Source organism: Ictidomys tridecemlineatus, chromosome 5 (assembly GCF_052094955.1).
Source record: "Ictidomys tridecemlineatus isolate mIctTri1 chromosome 5, mIctTri1.hap1, whole genome shotgun sequence".
Classification (NCBI taxonomy): Eukaryota; Metazoa; Chordata; class Mammalia; order Rodentia; family Sciuridae; genus Ictidomys; species Ictidomys tridecemlineatus.
Genome location: NC_135481.1, coordinates 60,500,881 through 60,521,764, shown reverse-complemented (window position 1 = coordinate 60,521,764; position 20,884 = coordinate 60,500,881). Strand labels below are relative to the sequence as shown.

At 35.6% G+C, this 20,884-nt stretch overlaps 2 protein-coding genes across 7 annotated transcripts in view; both read right to left on the bottom strand.

Annotated features, from left to right (window-relative positions):
* Positions 1-20,884, bottom strand: part of Fut8 (fucosyltransferase 8) — a 337,229-nt gene that overhangs the window by 149,895 nt on the left and 166,450 nt on the right. The window lies entirely within an intron of this gene.
* Churc1 (churchill domain containing 1) overlaps positions 2,728-20,884 on the bottom strand; it is a 630,431-nt gene continuing 612,274 nt past the window's right edge. Inside the window, exon 2 of the mRNA XM_078050075.1 lies at positions 2,728-8,397. Within this exon, the coding sequence (XP_077906201.1) occupies positions 5,959-8,295 (2,337 nt within the window). The 5' untranslated portion in view covers positions 8,296-8,397 and the 3' untranslated portion in view covers positions 2,728-5,958. The remainder of the gene's footprint in view (positions 8,398-20,884) is intronic.

The following is a 20,884-nucleotide window of genomic DNA, read 5'->3' as shown; positions in this document are numbered from 1 at the left end:
ATTTTATAGAAAAAGTTACCTAGCTCTCTAGAATCAACGGCTTCTTAACATATAAAAGCTAATATAATACAATATTTATTTCTCCCTAATGAGCTCATCACCATTGCATTTTCTATATTAACAGATGAGTGCAGTTTCTGCATGGACTGTTTTAAAAAAATAGTGTTCTGATTTGTTTCTGTTGCTATTAATTGTGTGCAGTATAATAAAGCTTTGAGATTATTCAAGTAATGATTAATTAAAAAAGAGAAGGAAGAAAAGCAAGGAAGTACTCAAAGCTAAATTAGTCTAGATTTAAATAGATGCATTCATATATTCTTTTATCCACAAAACAAGGATATATACAAGATATATACCCAGACACATCTAAAAGCTGCAGCATGTACATTTATGTACATTTATATTCACAGTAGAACACTTTAAAACAAGTTGATAGATTTCCATGGCTCTAATATTTTTAATCCAAGGGTATGACACGTTAATATGGCTGAATATTTATCACACAAAACCACTATTTGGAATAGTAAGTTTTCAAAGGGCTTAAGTTTACAAAATACTAAGTTTTCAAAGGGCTTAAGTTTACAAATCACATGCTTTTTCTTCTACTTATTTTGGTTTGTTCTTGAGTCAATGATGAAAATAATAACTATTATCATGTGCCGAAGTCTGGCTTGGCACAAATCAGGAGCCACTTGTCAAAAAGAAACTAACTTTATTTCTAGAACTACAAACGCCAAACAAAACAGCTCCAGGGAAAAACCCTCAGAGCCCAACTGCCACCACCGGCTTCCACAAGCCTCTCTCTCCCACACCAGCCTTTTCCTCCCACAATCCTCCTCCTCTTGAGGCCGATTGGCTGGGTTGCGTGGGCAGAGCCAAAGAAGTCACCCAATGAGCAGCTCCGTGGAGGAGCCAATCAGCTAGATGTTGCTGGGGCAGCTGTGAGCCAATCATCAGCTGGCAGTCTGAAGGGCAGGGAAACAGCCCAATGAACATCACCGCAGAGGAGCCAATCAGCTAGATGTTGCTGGGGCAGTCTGAAGCTTGCTGGCAGCTGGAAGTTTGCTGGGGCCCCTTTGGCTGTGGCTCTCAACATCTCCCCCTCTCTGTTTAAACAACAAGCATGTGGCTTATGGACCGTGCCTGCCTTAGGTTGTCCAATACATATGGTCCTTACCCGTCTTCGGATGAGCTGACCTCAGGGCGTCAGCCTCCTGTCTTAGGTTGGTACCATTGTAATTGGATCTTACCCGTCATTGACTACCGGTCCAGTACAGCCACACCTGTGGAGAGGTCTCAGCGGGGGGGGGGGGTGAGGTTCTTTGCCTCACCTCTGTTGACCCCCAAATTTTAGCTGAATGATCATGACAAGCAGAAGGGAGGAAGATATACCAAGTCAATTGACGGTTCTGTAAGCAGTTCAGTGTAAGTTCTGTAAGCAGTTCAGTGATGGCTATTGCAGAAACTGTAGATTAGTTTTATCTTTGTCTTCACCGGCACAGGGATGAAGATAGGAATTCTGGCAATAATGACTAAAGAAAAAATTAGGTAACATTCCAGAAGACACTAAAAGAAAACAATTTTCTTAACAATTTATATTATCTTCATCGGCACTGGGATGAAGATAGAAATTCTGGCAATAATGGCTAAAGAAAAAATTAGGTAACATTCCAGAAGGCACTAAAAGAAAACAATTTTCTTAAAAGAAAACAATTTTCTTAACAATTTATATTATCTTCATCGGCACTGGGATGAAGATAGAAATTCTGGCAATAATGGCTAAAGAAAAAATTAGGTAACATTCCAGAAGACACTAAAAGAAAACAATTTTCTTAACAATTTACATTATAGTGAAGAGAATTATTAAATATAATGAAAACTAAAGGTGAGAGCAAACAAACAGATCTGTTAACCTCCTTTTTTGTTTACATATTAAAACAATTCTTAACAGTTATTTACCCAATTTAAATTAAACCATTTAAATCACGTGAATAAAAAAAAAAAAATATTTGGATCCATCTTTTCATGAGCGCTCATCATATATGATATATAGAAATATGTACATTGGACATACGTACATTCAAACATATAACACAAAACACAAGTGTGCACACATAACATAATACATACAACACATAACACAATAGTAAAGGCCTTATAACTTTTTACAGGTAAAATCTCTATTGCAATGTTTAAAAACTCTATAGTCAAAAAAAAAAAAAAAAAATAGAACTGATCAGCAAAACATTAACCTAGGTCTGTATGAGCTCAAAAAAATAAAATAGAACTTCATGATATGGGAAAGGGCAATAATAAAATAGATATTGAAAAAAGCATCCTGGTTCTGTCGCAGATGTAAGGATAGCCAAATTGGAGTTTTGGATATCAGCTATTATGGATTTGAGCTAAATCATCTTCTTTTTGGTCTGTAGAAATCGCTTTAGTTAATCTCTCTGGAATCCAAATCGGCTGCTGTTCTCTCTGTGGAAACACAAAAACAGACCCCCGACTCCAGACAATCACTGGGTCAGGATTTTAGTTAATCTCTCCGGAATCCAAATCAGCTGCTGTTCTCCCTGTGGAAACACACAAACAGGCCCCCGACTCCAGACAATCACTGGGTCAGAACCTTGGTTAATCTCTCTGAAATCCAAATCGGCTGCTGTTCTGGGTCAGAACCTTGGTTAATCTCTCTGGAATCCAAATCGGCTGCTGTTCTTCCTGTGGAAACACACAAACAGACCCCCGATTCCAGACAATTACTGGGTCAGGACCTTTCCATTGTCCTGTTAGAATATCTTTCCAAAGTACCTTGGGCTTATGTACATTTTTTGGACACATATGCCTTTCTGCAGCACTAAGTCCTGATGAATCCAAATTTAAAAAGTTTAGAGTAAAAAGCGTTATTTTAAGTTTATCTTTGGGGAATATATACCCCTTCCCAATTCCATCTTTTTGCTTTAATAAGTACATTTTAATAGTTTGATGAGCTCTTTCAACTATGCCTTGACCCTGTGGATTGTATGGGATTCCTGTTATATGAGTAATGCCAAATGATGAGCAAAATTGTTTAAAAGAAGTAGACGTATAACCAGGGGCATTATCTGTTTTTAACTGTTTTGGAATGCCCACAGTGGCAAAATTTTGTAAGCAATGAGCTATAACATCTTTAGTTTTTTCGCCGGCATGAAGGGAGCCCATCAAAAATCCAGAAGAAGTATCAATTGTAACATGCAAATATTTTAATTTTCCAAATTCTGGCAAGTGTGTGACGTCCATCTGCCAAATATGGTTAGGCATCAATCCTCTAGGATTGACTCCAAGATTAACTTGTGGTAAAAAGGTCACACAATTTTGACATTGTTTTATTATTTGTCTAGCTTGTTCCTTAGTTATTTTAAAACGCTTTTGTAAAGTATTAGCATTGACATGGAATCTTTCATGAAAATTTATAGCTTCTTCTAGTACAGAGAAAATATGTATGTCACGTGTAGTTTTATCTGCTAAATCATTGCCTAAACTAAGGGCTCCAGGCAATCCTGTATGTGCCCTGATATGTCCTATAAAGAATGGATCTTTTCTGTCCCAGATTAAACTTTGTATAGTGGAAAACAAAGAGAAAACAGTAGAAGAAGGGGAAATTCTACCAGCATCTTCAAGGGATACTATAGCATTAACTATATACTGGCTATCAGAAAATAAATTAAATACAGAATCTTTAAACATCACAAAAGTTTGTAATACTGCATTAAGCTCTACCTTTTGAGCTGATTGTTTGGGTACTAAAAATGTAAAAGTTTGATCAGGTGTAACTATTGCTGCTGTACCATTATTTGACCCATCAGTGAATATATTTGGAGCATTCATGATAGGTGTTTTTCTTGTCATTTTTGGAAAAATTACAGGATGCAATGACCAAAAAGACAATAAAGGATTAGATGGTAAGTGGTTATCAAATGAAACATTAGATTTGCACATTATTATTGCCCAAGTATTTAACTCATTAGCTAATTCATCAATTTGATTCATAGTATATGGAGTAATAATTTTATGGGGAGAAATTCCAAACACTGCCTTTGCTGTTTTTATTCCTTTGAGTATTAATTGTCCTACAGCCTCAGGATATCTAGTAAGAATAGTGTTAGGAGAATAAGATAAATGTATCCATAATAATGACCTTCTTGCCAAAATACTCCTGTAGGAATATTTTTTGTTGGTAATACAATAAATAATAAAGGCAAACTTATATCAATTCTATCCAAATGCATATTTTCCATATATGTTTCAATGATTTTTAATGCCTTTCTTGCTTCAGGCGTTAACATTCGGGGTGAATTTGGATCTGATGGACCTTTTAGGATATCAAATAAAGGTCCCAATTCTCCTGTTGGAATACCTAGATAAGGCCTTATCCAATTTATGTCTCCTAATAACTTTTGAAAGTCATTAAGTGATTTGAGTTGATCTACTCGTATTTGAATTTTTGGTGGACGGACCATGGTTGAGGATAATAGAACTCCTAAATAATTAATTGGAAAATTTAATTGCACTTTATCTATTGCTATCTCTAGATTATAATTTTTTAATAAGTTTGTAAGTGTGGCATAACATTCTAGCAATGTGTTTTTAGCTTTGTGTGCCAATAACACATCATCCATATAGTGAAATATTTGTAGTTCAGGATTTTGATTTCTAAGTGGCTGGATTACTTTGTTAACATAAATTTGACACATAGTTGGGCTGTTAGCCATCCCTTGAGGGAGTACTTTCCATTCATATCTCTGATCAGGACCTTCATGATTTAGTGCAGGGATAGTAAATGCAAAACGTGGACTATCCTCAGGATGAATTGGAATTGAAAAAAAACAATCTTTAATATCTATAACTAAAACATACCAAGTTTTTGGCAAAGCAGACAATTGAGGAATCCCCGATTGAGCAGGTCCCATAATGACCATTTCATTGTTAATGGCTCTTAAATCTTGCAGTAATCTCCATTTACCAGATTTCTTTTTGATGACAAAAATGGGAGTATTATGGGGAGATACAGAAGGTTGTATATGTCCTTCCGCTAATTGTTGTTTGACCAGATCATGGGCTACTTGTGTCTTTTCTTTAGTCAAGGGCCACTGAGGAACCCATACTGGTCTTTCTGATTTCCATGTAATTTTTATTGTCTCAGTGGCCCTTTGTGAAAATCCAACCCATGTCTGTCTGTTCCTTGATCTATTTGTATTGGTGCTGCTATACATTGTTCTTGTCTTTCTAATCTTTTTCCTTTCCTAAAACCTTGTCTAGCCATAATAGTGGGTGCATTTTGATTGATATTATTTGTTAATGTCAAACCTAATTGATCTAAGACATCTCGTCCCCATAAATTTACGGGAAGATGATCCAATACATATGGCTGTATAGTTCCTTCACATCCTTCAGGATCCTTCCAATCTAATAGCATTGCACTTCTATCGGGATTAGTCGCCACTCCTAGGCCTCGAAGCGATTGAGTGGCTTGTTGTAATGGCCAATGTTTTGGCCATTCTTGACGAGAGATGATGCTAAGATCTGCACCTGTATCCAGTAGCCCATTAAATTCATGTCCTTGAATATTTAGTTTTAGCATGGGGCGAGAATCTAAATTTAAAGAAAGCATAGCCCAATCTACACCTGTGGAGCCTAATCCCTTGGAACCTCTTTCTACAACATGACTGGAAAATTTATCATGTAGGCTTGGTATTATTAGTAACTGTGCTATTCTATCTCCTGGTGAAATTACTGATATACCCTTTGGAGAACTGGCTATAATTTTTATTTCACCTTCATAATTGGAATCAATTACCCCAGGACTTATCAAAAGTCCTTTTAGAGTAGAAGAGCTGCGTCCCAATAATAAGCCTACTGTTCCTTTGGGAAGAGGTCCTTTTACCCCTGTGGGAATGATTTGAACTCCCATCTCTGGAGTTAGTACTGATTTGGTGGAGGCGCAGATGTCCAACCCTGCGCTCCCTCTGGTTTGTCTGATGAGGGATCTGATGTGCTGGGCACTACCCTGATGGGGTTGCTGGGGTTGCTGGGTTCCTCCAGTGCTCCGTATATTTGTGGTTTGGGGCCCCGGAGCATTGGGGCCCCCTGTCCATTTTTTGGCAACGGAGCCCGATGCCTTTGTCCACGATATTGTGGATAAACACCTTGTCCTTGTTCGTTTTTTGATAATGGAGTACCCTCTATGGTGGTTTGAGGACGGTATTCATTAGCCCAATATAATGGAGTACCCTCTATGGTGGTTTGAGAACGGCATTCATTAGCCCAATGTCTCCCTCTACGGCATCGTGGGCAAATACCCGGTATTCTACTTGTTTGATACCTAGTTTTGTTAAACCCTCCTCCTATGGGGCAATTCCTTTTAAAATGTCCTGTTTGTTGACAATTGTAGCATGTTCTTGGCCTGGCATCTAAAGCCTGTTTTACTGCAGCTGCCACAATTTGCCCTTGTTCATTAATGTCTCTGGCATCTAAAACCTGTTTTACTGCAGCTGCCACAATTTGCCCTTGTTCATTAATGTCTCTGGCATCTAAAGCCTGTTTTACTGCAGCTGCCACAATTTGCCCTTGTTCATTAATGTCTCTGGCATCTAAAGCTTGTTTTACTGCAGCTGCCACAATTTGCCCTTGTTCATTAATGTCTCTACATAATTTAATATATGTGTTTAAATCTTCATGTTTCCATGGTCTAATGATATCTCTACACCAACGATTCGCTTGGTCATAAGCCAGTTGTTTTATAAATGGCATTGCTTGTTCTGTATTCCCAAAAACTCTGGTAGCTGTTTGAATAAGCCTATCTACAAATTCAGCGTAAGGTTCATTAGCTCCTTGTATTATCTTAGATAATTGACCTTGTAAACCTCCAGGTTCTTGTAAAGACTTCCATGCCCTAACTGCATCTACAGCAATTTGTAAATATACACCAGGATCATATGCAAGTTGTTGCTGCCGATCCTCATAAGGTCCCTTTCCTAACAACATATCTAGATTTCTCTGAGGATAACCAGCTGCTGCATTTCGACTAGCCGTCTCCTTGCAAAATTCCTCATTGGCAACCTTCCATAACAGGTATTGTCCTCCATTTAGCACAGCTTTACACAAACTAGCCCAATCTGCTGGCGTCATGCTTAAGTTGGTAATGGATTCGACCAAGCTTACAGTGAAGGGTGCTTGAGGACCATAGGTTGTTACAGCCTCTTTTAGCTCCTTCACTGATTTGAAATTTAAACCCTGGTAAGTTCGCTGCCCTCCTACCTCAAATACAGGGCATACTTGAGATCCTGTCTCAGGATCCAAACTATCAACTGCGGGGGTTGGGAGTCTCTTAGCATATGGAGGTGGTGCTGTTGATTGGACACTTATGCCCTCTGGTGATAGAGTGCTGTTAGTAGCAGTCTCCTGTAGAGGTGGCGCTGTTGGTTGAACACTTACGCCCTCTGGTGATAGAATGCTGTTAGTAGCAGTCTCCTGTAGAGGCGGTGCTGTTGGTTGGACACTTACGCTCTCTAATAAAAGGGTCTTATTAGCAGTCACCTGTTTTAACTTTTCCCCTGATAGATTTTTCTGCTCTAAACTTCCTTCCTCTGTCTCACTATCTCGAAAGACCTTCTCTTTTACTTGAATCTTTTCCTCTTTCTGACTAACTTGAGAGACTTCCTCTTCTACTTGAATCAATATGTCTTCTTCTTCCTCTACCTCTGTCTGAACGGAAGGCTTTGGACTAAGCAAACTAGATACCAACGTCCACAATGACAATGTGCCAACTGGCAGAGTCCCTGGGTAGTTCTTTTCTATTCTTTTTAAATCTTCACCATGATGGTTCCATTGTGATATATCTAACAACTCCTCCTTAAAAAGCCATGGGCTATATTCTTGTATTACATCAACGTATGCCCTGACTGCTCTTGGTTTTACTGGGAAGCTTCCTTCCTCTAACAATTTACTTAACACTCTTTCGGTTTGTTTTTTACTAATTGCTGATCCCGTATTTCTACTATAATACAACCCAACAAGATGACGCCAAACAAAACCGAGACAGAATCCAATAAAAAGGGAACCACACAAAATCATTATAACAGCCTTTCTATCCTCCTGACATATGTATCCGTCCTTTCTCCCTATCTGTTCCTCAAACGCAAATAGTTTTTCCTCAGATGTGAGTGGTTTTTCTTCCCTCTCACTCATCTCCAGGGACAGGCAAGTTAAAACAAAAACGAAGCAAAACAAAAGAGTAAACTTAGAATGGCTACCCATCCTCTCGCCCTGCCCTCAGGGGCGAGCAGTTTACTTACCCTCAGTTGCTCCCCGTGCGAGCCACCAAATGCCGAAGTCTGGCTTGGCACAAATCAGGAGCCACTTGTCAAAAAGAAACTAACTTTATTTCTAGAACTACAAACGCCAAACAAAACAGCTCCAGGGAAAAACCCTCAGAGCCCAACTGCCACCACCGGCTTCCACAAGCCTCTCTCTCCCACACCAGCCTTTTCCTCCCACAATCCTCCTCCTCTTGAGGCCGATTGGCTGGGTTGCGTGGGCAGAGCCAAAGAAGTCACCCAATGAGCAGCTCCGTGGAGGAGCCAATCAGCTAGATGTTGCTGGGGCAGCTGTGAGCCAATCATCAGCTGGCAGTCTGAAGGGCAGGGAAACAGCCCAATGAACATCACCGCAGAGGAGCCAATCAGCTAGATGTTGCTGGGGCAGTCTGAAGCTTGCTGGCAGCTGGAAGTTTGCTGGGGCCCCTTTGGCTGTGGCTCTCAACAATCATGTATAGTACTACCATTATATTCAAGGCCTATGTTTATCATTTAATATGTATTATTTCATTCAAAAACAACTTTAAGATTCCAAGTCTACTTAGTGTATAGTCAAAGCTGGAATCTAGACTTTTATTATTCATGCTTCCTGTTAGTAGAATAAATTAAAACACATTAAGAATATTCATTGTGAGATGAATGAATTATAAACATTTGACCCAATGGTAGCCTAATTTAGTTTTCTATAGTGGTGACAGGTGCTAGAGCCAAATATCCTGTCTTTTTAAGACAGGGGTTCAGAATTCCTAGGCATCCAGAGAAAAATTGTGTTATGCTATCCTGGACTTTATCCCACTCACATCAAGCCACTCTGAGGTATGTATCATCTTTAACAGTGTGGATAAGTCAGTGAATCCATCATCACCACTGAAAAAAATCATTCAAATTGCTGGAAAAGCACATTATCTAGAACACCAGTATAGGAATTATTTTCTTTTTTTCAGTACTAAGGATCAAACCCAAGTGGGGTAGGGAAGGGAAGTGTGGAAGGAATAGACAAACTCTAAATAGGGCAGAGGGGTGGAAGGGGAAGGGAGGGAGCATGGGGTTAGAAATGATGGTGGAATGTGATGGACATAATTATCCTAAGTACATTTTAAAGACATGAATTGGTGTGAATATACTTTGTATACAACCAGAGATAAAAAAAAAATGTGCTCTATATTTGGAATAAGAATTGTAATGCATTCTGCTGTCATATAGAAATTTTAAAAATTAATAGTAATAATAAGGATCAAACCCAAAGCCTTGCACATGCTAGAGAAGCACTCTACCACTGAGTTAGAAATCTCTGGCCCTAAAACTATAGGAGCTAGAGGAAGAGAGATCTTGATAAGAGTTTTAACATTTATTAGCTGTGTGACTTTGGGCAAGTTACTAAACATTTCCCAGCCACTATTTCCTCATCTATACGATGAAAATAACAATAGTACTACAATTTTATTTTGAGGAATAAATTCTCCAAAATAGTAAGAGCTCAATAAATGTTACCTACTAACATTTTTATTGTGTGCTTTTGTGGAATAGCACAAAACACTGTGAAATATATCCTACCTCCCTCCATTTTTCTAAAGAACATAAGGAATGTGACAACAGCTTCCTGGTATTATACTGCTGAGGTAAACTCAGTCACTGATCTTTTTTTTTTTAAGTTTTCGGGGGACACAACATTTGTTTGTATGTGGTGCTGAGGATCGGTCACTGATTTAAAAAAAAAAAATTCTACATATCACAGAAAGTGTTTAGATAGGACCCTCCCTAGAAAACACAAAGGACTATAATGTATAGCAAAAACAATGATACATTTTTAAAGATTTTTTTAAAAAAGGAATATCTTACATTATCAACAACTTATATAGTTGATATTTTTTAGGTTTGATATTTGTGTATTTGGTGTTTTATTATGCTACTTGGAGATGTCAGGTGAAAACTAACAAAATGTAGTAATTTCTCTAGCTGTGATAAAAACCTACACCACCACCTGTATTAGTTCCAAGATGTCCTACATGCCTGTATCTCACTGTCCTAATGCAAAGCAACCTGGTTCCCTTTCAAATGTGCTACTCTTCTTAATAAGGAGCTATATCTTTTTTTAAAAACTCTTCATTTTCCTTATATAAAAAATAATTCACTTTAATTATAAAGCATTTGGGAAAATTCCAGGAAAGTTTAAAGAATAAGATGAAAATTATCAATGTTCAAATATTTTATAATTAAAAATGTAATGGATATTCTTACCTATTTCTTCTACTTATATAGATTCTATTTTTGTTTTTGCAAAATGACATAATTCTATTAATATGTCTTTGTATTGCATTTTTAATCACCATATCAACTGTCAGTATATGAGCTTATTTATATGTCTGTGTAGTCCATGTTTTACGAAAATCGACATCACAAGTTAGGATAATACTACCTACTGTTATAAATAAATATACTGTCAAATCTCAAAAAAAAAAAGTTCCAGATGTGAACAACAATGTCAGCTTTAAATAGCACACCATTCCAAGCAGCATGATGAAATCTCACTCAGTTCTGCTATGTCCCACCTGAGTCATGAATCTTTGTCCAGTGTATGTACACTGTATATGGTAATAGCCCTGTGTCACTTAGTAGCTGCTTGTCATGTAATTGTATTCAAGTAAGAAGGTCAGCCCCCTCCAAAAAATAAAAAACAATAAAAATTTTAAAAAATAAATAACAATTTTTTAAAAAATAATGAGCTGTTCCATCAAGGAGCTTTTTCCTTAATCCTCCCTCAGCCAGGTTGAGTTTCCCAAATCTCTCCTCTCTGCTTCCCTTTGCTGTCAAATCATGATGAAAGGAGCCAAAAGTACTCACATACCCCTTTTACATTTTGTTTAGAAAGTTCTTCCACTAGTCTATTATTTTTAAATTTCACCTTCCACAGTCTTTAGGCAAGTTCTTTACTACTTCCTAAGTACCATGGCCTTTTCTCCAATTTCCAACAGAATCTTCATTTCTATCTGAGACTTGTTCCCCACTTCTATTACCTTCTTGCTCCTTACTAGAATCACCAATGAGGCTAAGGAATGTGATGGCTTCCTGGATAGAGACAATCTGAATCTTTTCCTGCTCTCCATCTTCCATAACAAATCCCAACAAAGTTATCAAAAACAACAGAGGTAGAGAGAAATAATGTTTAAGAAATAAAAAGAAAGAAATGGGATTTCAGGTGCTTTCCTCCCTAATCAATTTAGAGAACCACATTCCTTAAAGTATCAATGATATACTCTTAAATAACAGTTGACAACAACAAGTGAGGGCAATCAGATTTTCTTCTTGACAAAAACAACATTTAATCCTTTAAAGTGATCCAGAAATCTAATTCAAAACAAAACTAGAGGGGCTGGAGTTGTGGCTCTCGCCTAGTGTGTGTGAGGCGCTGCAGGGTTCAATCCTCAGCACCACATAAAAATAAATAACTAAAATAAAGTATTGTGTCCAACTACAACCTCATATATATATTGAGAGAGAGAGATAATTCTAATGACCATCCAAATTCTGAATCATTGATTCTCAATCTAATGTTAAAGAATACTAAGAAAATAGGAACAGGTTAAGGTAATACTTCTAAATTAAATATATAATACACTGGTGTTTCATGATGCCTATCCTCTTTAGATGAATGTAGCTGAGAGTCATAAAACCAGTAAAATGATCTTCTGAATAGTATATCTGAGACATTAAATCTCAGCCATGGAACATATTTCATGAATGCCAACAAAATCAGTAAAGAGCAGACAACATTAAAGAAGCTGAGACTGGCAGGTTCTCTGGCTAACTAAATCTGCATATGTATATTTTTGCCTTTTGTCCCAATTTGTTTCCTCTTATAAAACTGTCTTTGCTCTTGAGTTCTCTGAATTGGTGATTTGAGACAAAGTCTTTCTACTTGTCTTTATAGTTGACTTTGAATAAACCTATTTTCCTGCCAATTTAAACCCATAATATTTGTGGAATATGATGAGCAGTAATGCCTAGCCTCTTGCCCCCACATAGTAACAAAGCATATCCACAAGTAATAATTTTCCACTTGGAGATCAGCTACCATGTATAATTCAACTCCATGAACAAACCTTGATGCCATTTAAGTGCTGATATATGGTAAGTGCTCAAGAAACATCTACCAAATGAATGATGCTTTCAAGAATGACTCAATAACAGTAGCTTTCCAATAAGTAAAAAGAGTGTTTCCCACAAAAGATAGAAATAATGAAATGCATCAATCCCAATGCTGAGGATACACTCTGATTTAGTTTCAATAAATCAATAGATAGCAAATCCAAAGGGATTATTTGTATCCTAGAGGATAAACTGTCCAGTTCTAAAATGAAATGTCCTTTAATTTTGAAATGAAATTATGAGACAGAAAGAATTACATTCCTTAAATGCAAACCCAATAACACAACCTCTACTAGAGTCCTTGTTTGCTTTTCACCAAAGTGTGCTGTGTCTCCCAAGTCCTTGATAATTAAAAAAGATTTCACAGAGAATACAATTCCCCTGTAAATGTCACTGCTTGAATGAAGGGAAAAAATAGGTCATAGGTCAGCTTTTCCTCAATCCATAAATATTGCTGCCATTCTTTTATTCATAAATTACAAATGTGTACTTTATTTCAATTCATATTCTTAACAATGTTTTCCTGAACTACTTTCCAACAGAAGAACAACTATAGCACAAAATACAAAGTGAAAAACATCCAAAGGGATTCAATGACTATTCTAAAAATGAAGCTGGTTCAAAAAAAAAAAAAAGTGTAAAATTTTTTTTAAGCAAAAGTACAAAATTGCAGAAAGGCCTTCATAATTATTTCCTTAGTTAATAAGCAAATAGAAGCTTTCTGAAGAACTAGGTGAGATCTGGAAGCAATGATCTTTTGTTCATTCCCAGTTTTTTTTTTTTTAAACATCATCTTGCTATACATTTTAGACCTTTTTAGTTATAACCAACTTACACAAAGATACACAAAAAGCCTGCTTTAACAGCAATACTTCTCACGATTTATGTGCTAGAATAAGTCTTAAAGAAAACAACTAATTTTCAGCTGAGATATTATTAAAGATAGTGTAGCTCATCTGAGAGATTTAAGACCAAAATAAAGACTCTCTTCAGTATCCCTTAATGTTACCAATGGAAAAAAAAATGACCTGTTTGCAACATCACAATCATAACACAATTTAACCTTTAATAGCTTAACTGCCTTTCATCTAACAGTATTAAGCTGCTTTGCAAAGATAATCAAGTTACACAAAATCCCAGTGAGGTAAGCATTATCAACAACTGAAAGTTAATCCTTTTAAAGAAAGATCTGGATTTTTGGGGTGTGTACAGGCTGCAATGTAACATAGTTGTCAGAACAAGGGAGTTTAAGTTCAAAGATACAATGTATTACAAGCTCTCAGAAGAAGAATCTCATGCACCTTTCATGTTCTTAAAAACTACAGTCTAGGCCTGGGGTTGTGGCAGAGCTCACGCCTAGCATGTGTGAGGCATTGGGTTCAATTCTCAACACTGCATATTAGTAAAAAAATAAATAAATAAAATAAAGGTCCATTGACTATATATATATATATATATATATAAATTAAAAGAAAAAAAAAACCTTCAATCTAAACCTGAAGTGAATATCAATGGTTTTTTTCTTTCATTGAAAATAATAATTAACAATTGGCCCAGAAAAAGCCATGTGATCATTAATACCAAGTCCAAGGGTAAATTCTTTTCATGTTAAAATGGAAAAATTTTAAACTAGCTCTACATTGATTTAAGTAACTTTAGTGTATTCACACAGCCATTCTCAGGAGAGAACAATTAACCTTTTGTATAAAATTTTGTTCGTTTTTGAAGTGTTACAGAGCTGGGGCCTTCTGAGAAACTGAGGCAGCACAAAGGACCCCCCTTTTCAAACTCGACTCTTGTGATCAAGTCAGAAAGATTTCAGACATGTAACTCGGAGTAGTAGGCATGAGTTTATTGAAAGGATAAGAAAAAGGAAAGGGGACGCTCTCAAGGGAGGGAGCGGGTCCTCTCAGAGAAGAGAGGGACAATGTGCCTCTCCTACACTCCAGTTATATTGGGGATCCCAGACAAGTTTCCAGAGAGTCTCGCCCAAGACTACCTCTTGACTTTTAACTGACAGCAAGATGACCTCAGAATTTCAAGTCCCCACTGTCATAGCAACTTTAGGTCACCTTGGCCCATGCTAACCAGTTCTAATTGGATTCTTTTTTTTTTTTAACCCATTGGAATTAAAATTCCAAGTTTTAATTGTATTCGTTGTTGACTACCTTTGTTTTAATGTTTAACAGAAAAAAAAAATTATTCTGGGTCCAAAATTTTTTTACTCAACATTTGAATTCCGAATAATATAGAATTAATCCAAATCATATAGCAAAGAATTCTGAAAAGTGAATGCACAATGAGTCACATGATCTTTAATAATCTGCACAGTACCATCTTGCATATTGATTTCTTTTATGCTATCAATTGGATTCTTAACCATACATTCTTACAGATTTCATGGTAAGGAAGACCTCCCCTTATCTCCCAGAGTCTTAGGATCTGGCCACAAAAGTCTCCCTCTTCAGGGTAACTGGAGTCCTCTTATCAACATTATTTGGAGCCTGCATTTCTCCTGCTTTTGAAAGGTAGTTTGCTCTGGAATGTGGCATATCCTGTCCATTTATGCCAGGCAGGGCTGCAGGTAAATTGCTTCTTGGAAAAGAAAGCATGTGGGGGTCAGCACAATGGGCCCCTGTATAGAATTATTCTATTAACTTTGAGTTCTCAGCATTCTCACCTGCTGTCCCCTAATGGAAGTGTCAACAATGTACTTTCTTTTTCCTCCATAACTATAGATTTTTAAACACACACACACACACACACACACACACACACACACACCATACACAGAGCATTGTTAAACAAAATATACAAGAACCTAAAAAATATAATATTTTCCCAAATCAATACAGAAATGTTTTTGTTTTTCCCTTGTAATTAAATGACAAATGTGTAAAAATTCCCCAAATACGGCTAATGTGTAAAATTCAGCAACAACACCACCTTTCTTCCCCATGGAAAATTTTATCCAGGCAGATGGAGTACCAGAAGGTGAAAGAACATTACTGTCCTTGTCTTCAGGCATATGATATCAGCCTTAAGTATGAAACCTATTTCTAACAAATGCCAGGAGATGAGAAAAAACATGGCTTAAGTGGGATTTTCACTGAAATATTAAACCCTAAAATTATGTGATTGTGTTTTAGAATCTTTTATCTGAAAGTAACAAAGAGAGTATTAGCCTTTTTATGTGATATGTTCCCACTTCACAAAAGGACTGTAGTTCTCCCATATCCTTAATGTATTCCAGATCCTAATAAACATTTAGGAAATGGATGAATGACACACTAGGTTCTGGCATGATGCCATCCAGGCAATAAAACCTTTTTTGTTTGGTTAAAAGAGGAAGAGAGAGATCAAGGAATTTTTCCACTGGTATTTTTTCTTTGGCTCCATGATGCACACCTAAAATCAATTTTGCAGGTACATCAAGATGTTAGGATTTCAGCAAAAGCATAAACTCCTTCTTTTTATCTCATGTTACAAATTAATAGATATGCTCAGTGAAAACCTACTCATTGCAAAGTCATTTCCAATCTCAAAAACTTAGAACTCATATGGTTATGAAAATACTAAATTTTCTGCCCACAAATTTAAGGTCAATTAATGATTCTTATTTTTGTACAAGAAAAATATATAGACTTATAAGGAAAAAGTGAAGTAAGAAGTCCTCTCAAATATCAAAGACAGGATGACCTGGAAATAACTATAATAGATTGGATGATCCAATGGTATGTCATGGATTTGTTTCTTTCCTCCACAGATTAAGAGGGTATCTCTGAAAGGATGCACAAGATGCAGTCACCCCAGGGAGGAGGAAGTGAGAGATTAGGTTGATAATCGGAAATACCTTGACACTGTATGTCCCTTTTGAAGTATTTGAATGCTTTACCATGTCGATGTATCACCTTTTAAAAAACTGTTATCTCTTACTGTGCCAAAAATCATTAAATTTATTACTGTACAAGGAAGGGAAAGAAATGAGAGTAGAGATCTTCCTTCTAAGTGAATGAACGTGAATCTCTTGAGTCATGATAAGCAGAATGAATATCAAAGCAAAGGTCTGGGAAGTTCTGTATAATTGTAAGTCTGTGAGTCAAATGTGCATTTTTGAGTTTATACAGGCCTGTTATCCTTTATTTCTTTTATCTGCATTTAAAATAGGTAAATAATACTATTAATAGGCTTTGTTATTAAAGGAAAGGAATTCCTGAAAAAAATCAGGATTATTTATCAAAGGTTTCATCATAAAGAAATTCATCTAGATTATATATAAGAACAAAAAAGTAGTACCCATAAGTGGATTTTATATTTTTCTTCAGTAAATACTTCTGAAAATGTTTGTCCCCTGTATAAAGCTGAAGAAAGGAGCAAAGCTGAAAAGGAGAAAGAGCTAACGGAAGAGAATAAAAAGGAGATAGAGACCCCCCCCAAAAAAAAAGAGGAGAGAGGAAAAAAGGAAAGAAGAAAAAATGTGATAATATGATAATATGCAGTCCTAAGAATCACAATTCATCTTTTAAAAATTACCAAATACATGACAGTTACTTATGGATTAACATGAAAAAGAAACAGCCACTATTCTCAAAGAGTTTATGACCTGGCCAAAAAGTCATATACAAATTATGAGTTGCAGTATATAAAATTTATCATTTGGAATGAGGGATTTTAGACTATACAAGAATCCTCAGCACCACATAAAAATAAATAAACAAAACAAAGTTTAAAAAATTTTTTAAAAAGAATAGTAAAATAATGTCAGTGAAGCTAAAGTGTTTAAAAAGTGTAGTCACACCTGCCATCCTAAAAATTAAGAGTTTACTGAGTGACGAAGGAAGTGAAAGACATTTAGAACAGAAGGAAGAGCAGGACTAAAGGAACAGCAGTGCGAAAGAACATGCTATAGTCAGGAATATGAACTGATATTATATGATGAGCATATGGTACATGGGACTACATAAGTAAACTTAAAAGGCGAGATTAAGGTAGAAGGTGGAGTACTAGAAATAAAGCCAGAAAATTTGGTAGACCCAATTTTCTTAAACTATAGAAGCATGTTTATTTTAAAAGGAAATTGTGTAAATATTTGATGGGGTTATGATTGATAGTAGTGTTTTAATATAAAAACATTTTTTTCTTCAGAACACAAATACACTAACCATTGGTATACAAATTAATGGTAGTATTAAATAATTACCCTATCTTATTAGTGACATCAGGTTCTCTGGGAAATAGTTTGTAACTTATTTTGTTTTAAATGAATTTGAAAGCAACAAGGCTTTACTTACCATGAGATGGTATATAATTTACATTTGTAGTTAATTTAGATCAACAACCTCCTCCCAAACAAACCAGTAGTGTTTAAGCACACAAAAAATACAGGTGCACCTTTCCTTTCATAAAATCAGGCATGTACACATTCTAGATACTTGTATATCTGCAAAATCTAACCCCAGGAACAGTTACATTTAACATTATTTTATCAGTCCAATCCTCAAGATTCAGTACACTGAATATTACAGACTGTGTTGCCATCTTTCATGCCTAATTTTGTAAAATTCTCAAAATATTACCTAGAAAACATAATTTTATTCATAAAATATTAATAGCATAAGTACTACATAAGTAAGTTTCCCTTAATAAAAATTTTCTAAGAAACATACTAATTTCTATCTGTTATTTCTTGTAAAGACAGCAAAAGATCAGTAAACAGAAACTCTGAAGACTTAAGTGTAAAGTCCTTGCTTAGCATCTGGAGGGCCATCTTAAAAAAAAAATTTTGCTTTCCCACCCAAAAGTCTTTCTAAGAAAGACTCACTACTCCTGGCATACAACCCAACCCTTCACCAACTGCATGCTTTCCCCATCTATGGAGAGATGTGCCTTTATTTTCAGCTCTGAGGAACTCTCATGTACCTCTCTGCCTGGTCTCTTTCATTTCTGTCTCCCAGTTCCTCTTTCCTTTCATTAAGACTACTGGGTTAATTATAAAAATAAATATTTAACTAAGGTCATACAATTTCTGGGCTTCACCTTTTTTCTTCTAGGAGGCATAACTTTCCTTAATGTACAAAAATTTTATTTTGTAGTAAATAACTTTTTCCTAAATATGCACAAAAATTCAGTTAACTTAAAATGTATCAGTCTAAAATATTTTAAAGTTATGTAACATTCAATAGGTACCCAAATACCTTCCAAGTGGAAAAAAGAAAACAAATGAAACAAAAACAAAATCAGATCTATGATTAATGATCTATCCCCAAAAAGGAAGAAATAATTTTCTAAAACTAAACTTTGTATAATTAACCAGTATCGGGGCTGGGGTTGTAGCTCAGTGGTTGAGTACTTGCCTTGCCCTGGGATTAATCCTCAACACCACATAAAGATAAACAAATAAAAATAAAGTTCTTGTGTCCATCTACAACTAAAAAATTTTTTAAAAAAATTAACCAATATCTCCTTTTCTGGGGTTTTAAAAGTTGCTGTTGCTTATCTTCTATTTTAATAACACGTAAAACTTTTTCTTTTCTTACCCATAAGCTCTTTAAGTCTTCTATAAAATAATAGCTCTTCCATGGAATGCTTTTCTCCAGATTAGACTTTAGTCCATCCAGGAATTTTCCTTAGATTAACTGCACATTCAATCAGCAGCAACATACAAGCTAATGAAATGATTTCTACCTTGTTCTACAATTTTGTCACTTTTAGACCTGCTATAGCAAAATCTGAAAACTATTTCATAATACTTAACCATACCACACTATTTTAATAAATGCAGTCATCAACATCCCTTTTAAATTTGCCATATTATTAAAAAAATAACCATTCGCTCTTTTTTTTTTAACCAAGGATTTAACCCAGGGACCCCCCCCCCTTTACCACTGATTCACATCCCTAAGCACTTTTTTGATTTTTTTATTTTGAGACAAGGTCTCACTAAGTTGCTTAGAGCCTCACTAAATTAATTGCTGGAGCTGGCCTGGAACTTATAATCCTCCTGCCTCAGCCTCCCAAGCCACTGGGATTACAGGTGTGCACCATCATACTGGCTTTTTGATATTTTTGAACAAACAGGATAATACAGTATTTACTTCTTAAAAATAGTGTATTTCATCTATTTAGACTGCACAAAAGCTCTTAAAGGAATTTTAGTATTACATGTTTTTGAATGTAACTAATGTTTTATTCTCTGCTATCACAAATGCCAAAAGATCAAAGTTAGATCTCTACCAGTTTATGTAGTACAATTAATAAACTTGTACAATTAACATATGCAACATTATCAACACACAACACCTTTTTAATGACTACAAATCAATAACGATGCCTAAAAATGAACAATAATTAGCTCAATGAGTTTACTATTCTTCTTTTGAGATAAAGCAAACAAGAACAACATGAACAAAGCAATTACTACACCTCTCACTGCATGCACTGATCTTTCTTTCCATCTGAAGACTTCCTAACAACAAGCCAAGTCAGAAAGTCTTTAACTCTTTATCTATCATAGGGCTTATAATTTTAAATAATTACTTAAGTTTTTAATCTTATACACATAAGCATGTATGTATTCATAATATATGTGTATACATATGTATATTTAACAATAACATAAGAGTTTCACAGAACGTAGTATATTGATATTCTTAGCCATACATAAGTAAAATGTATAATTCCCATAGCCACACTTCAATTTATATTAAAGACAATACCATCTCTAATATTAGTACTGCATTCTGAATCTATATAGGCATCCTAAAATTGTATTAAGTATAAGCACATTACAAACGCTATCAAGATTGACTGATATTTCTTATTGGCTACTTATAATGTCTAATATATGCCTTAATTATAAGCTTAGAAATCAGGGAAAGGTCATAGTAATTTTCTTGGCATAGGCTTATGTGGTATTAGAAATTTATAAGTGCATTTTACTGAAGAGAAAGAAAATTGATAGACCTATAGTTCTACTTGTACATCTAAACCTATTTCACTCTGATAAACTGCTTAATATTTATGTGCCAATTATAAAATGTGAGTTATACTGTTCTTTGTCCAGATTAAGTTAAGCAATCAGTATTTGAGAATCATCCACTTTGTACTGATAACATGGTATTTTCTAGTATATAAATAGTTGGCTGCCTACCAGGAACTCACAAATTCATGTGTTATATAATGTGATAATAACAGTAGCATAAGATAGACATTAAGAGGACAACCATTGGCCAATTTAACATCAACCCATGTCACCAGCTATAGAAGTGCCTTGGCAGACATGTTTGTGACCCTCCCTCCTTCTCCCATAGTTGACTGAACATGCTAACAAACATCTTATACAAGTTGGACCACTTTCTTTCTACTGGAGTTCATAATCTTTTCGC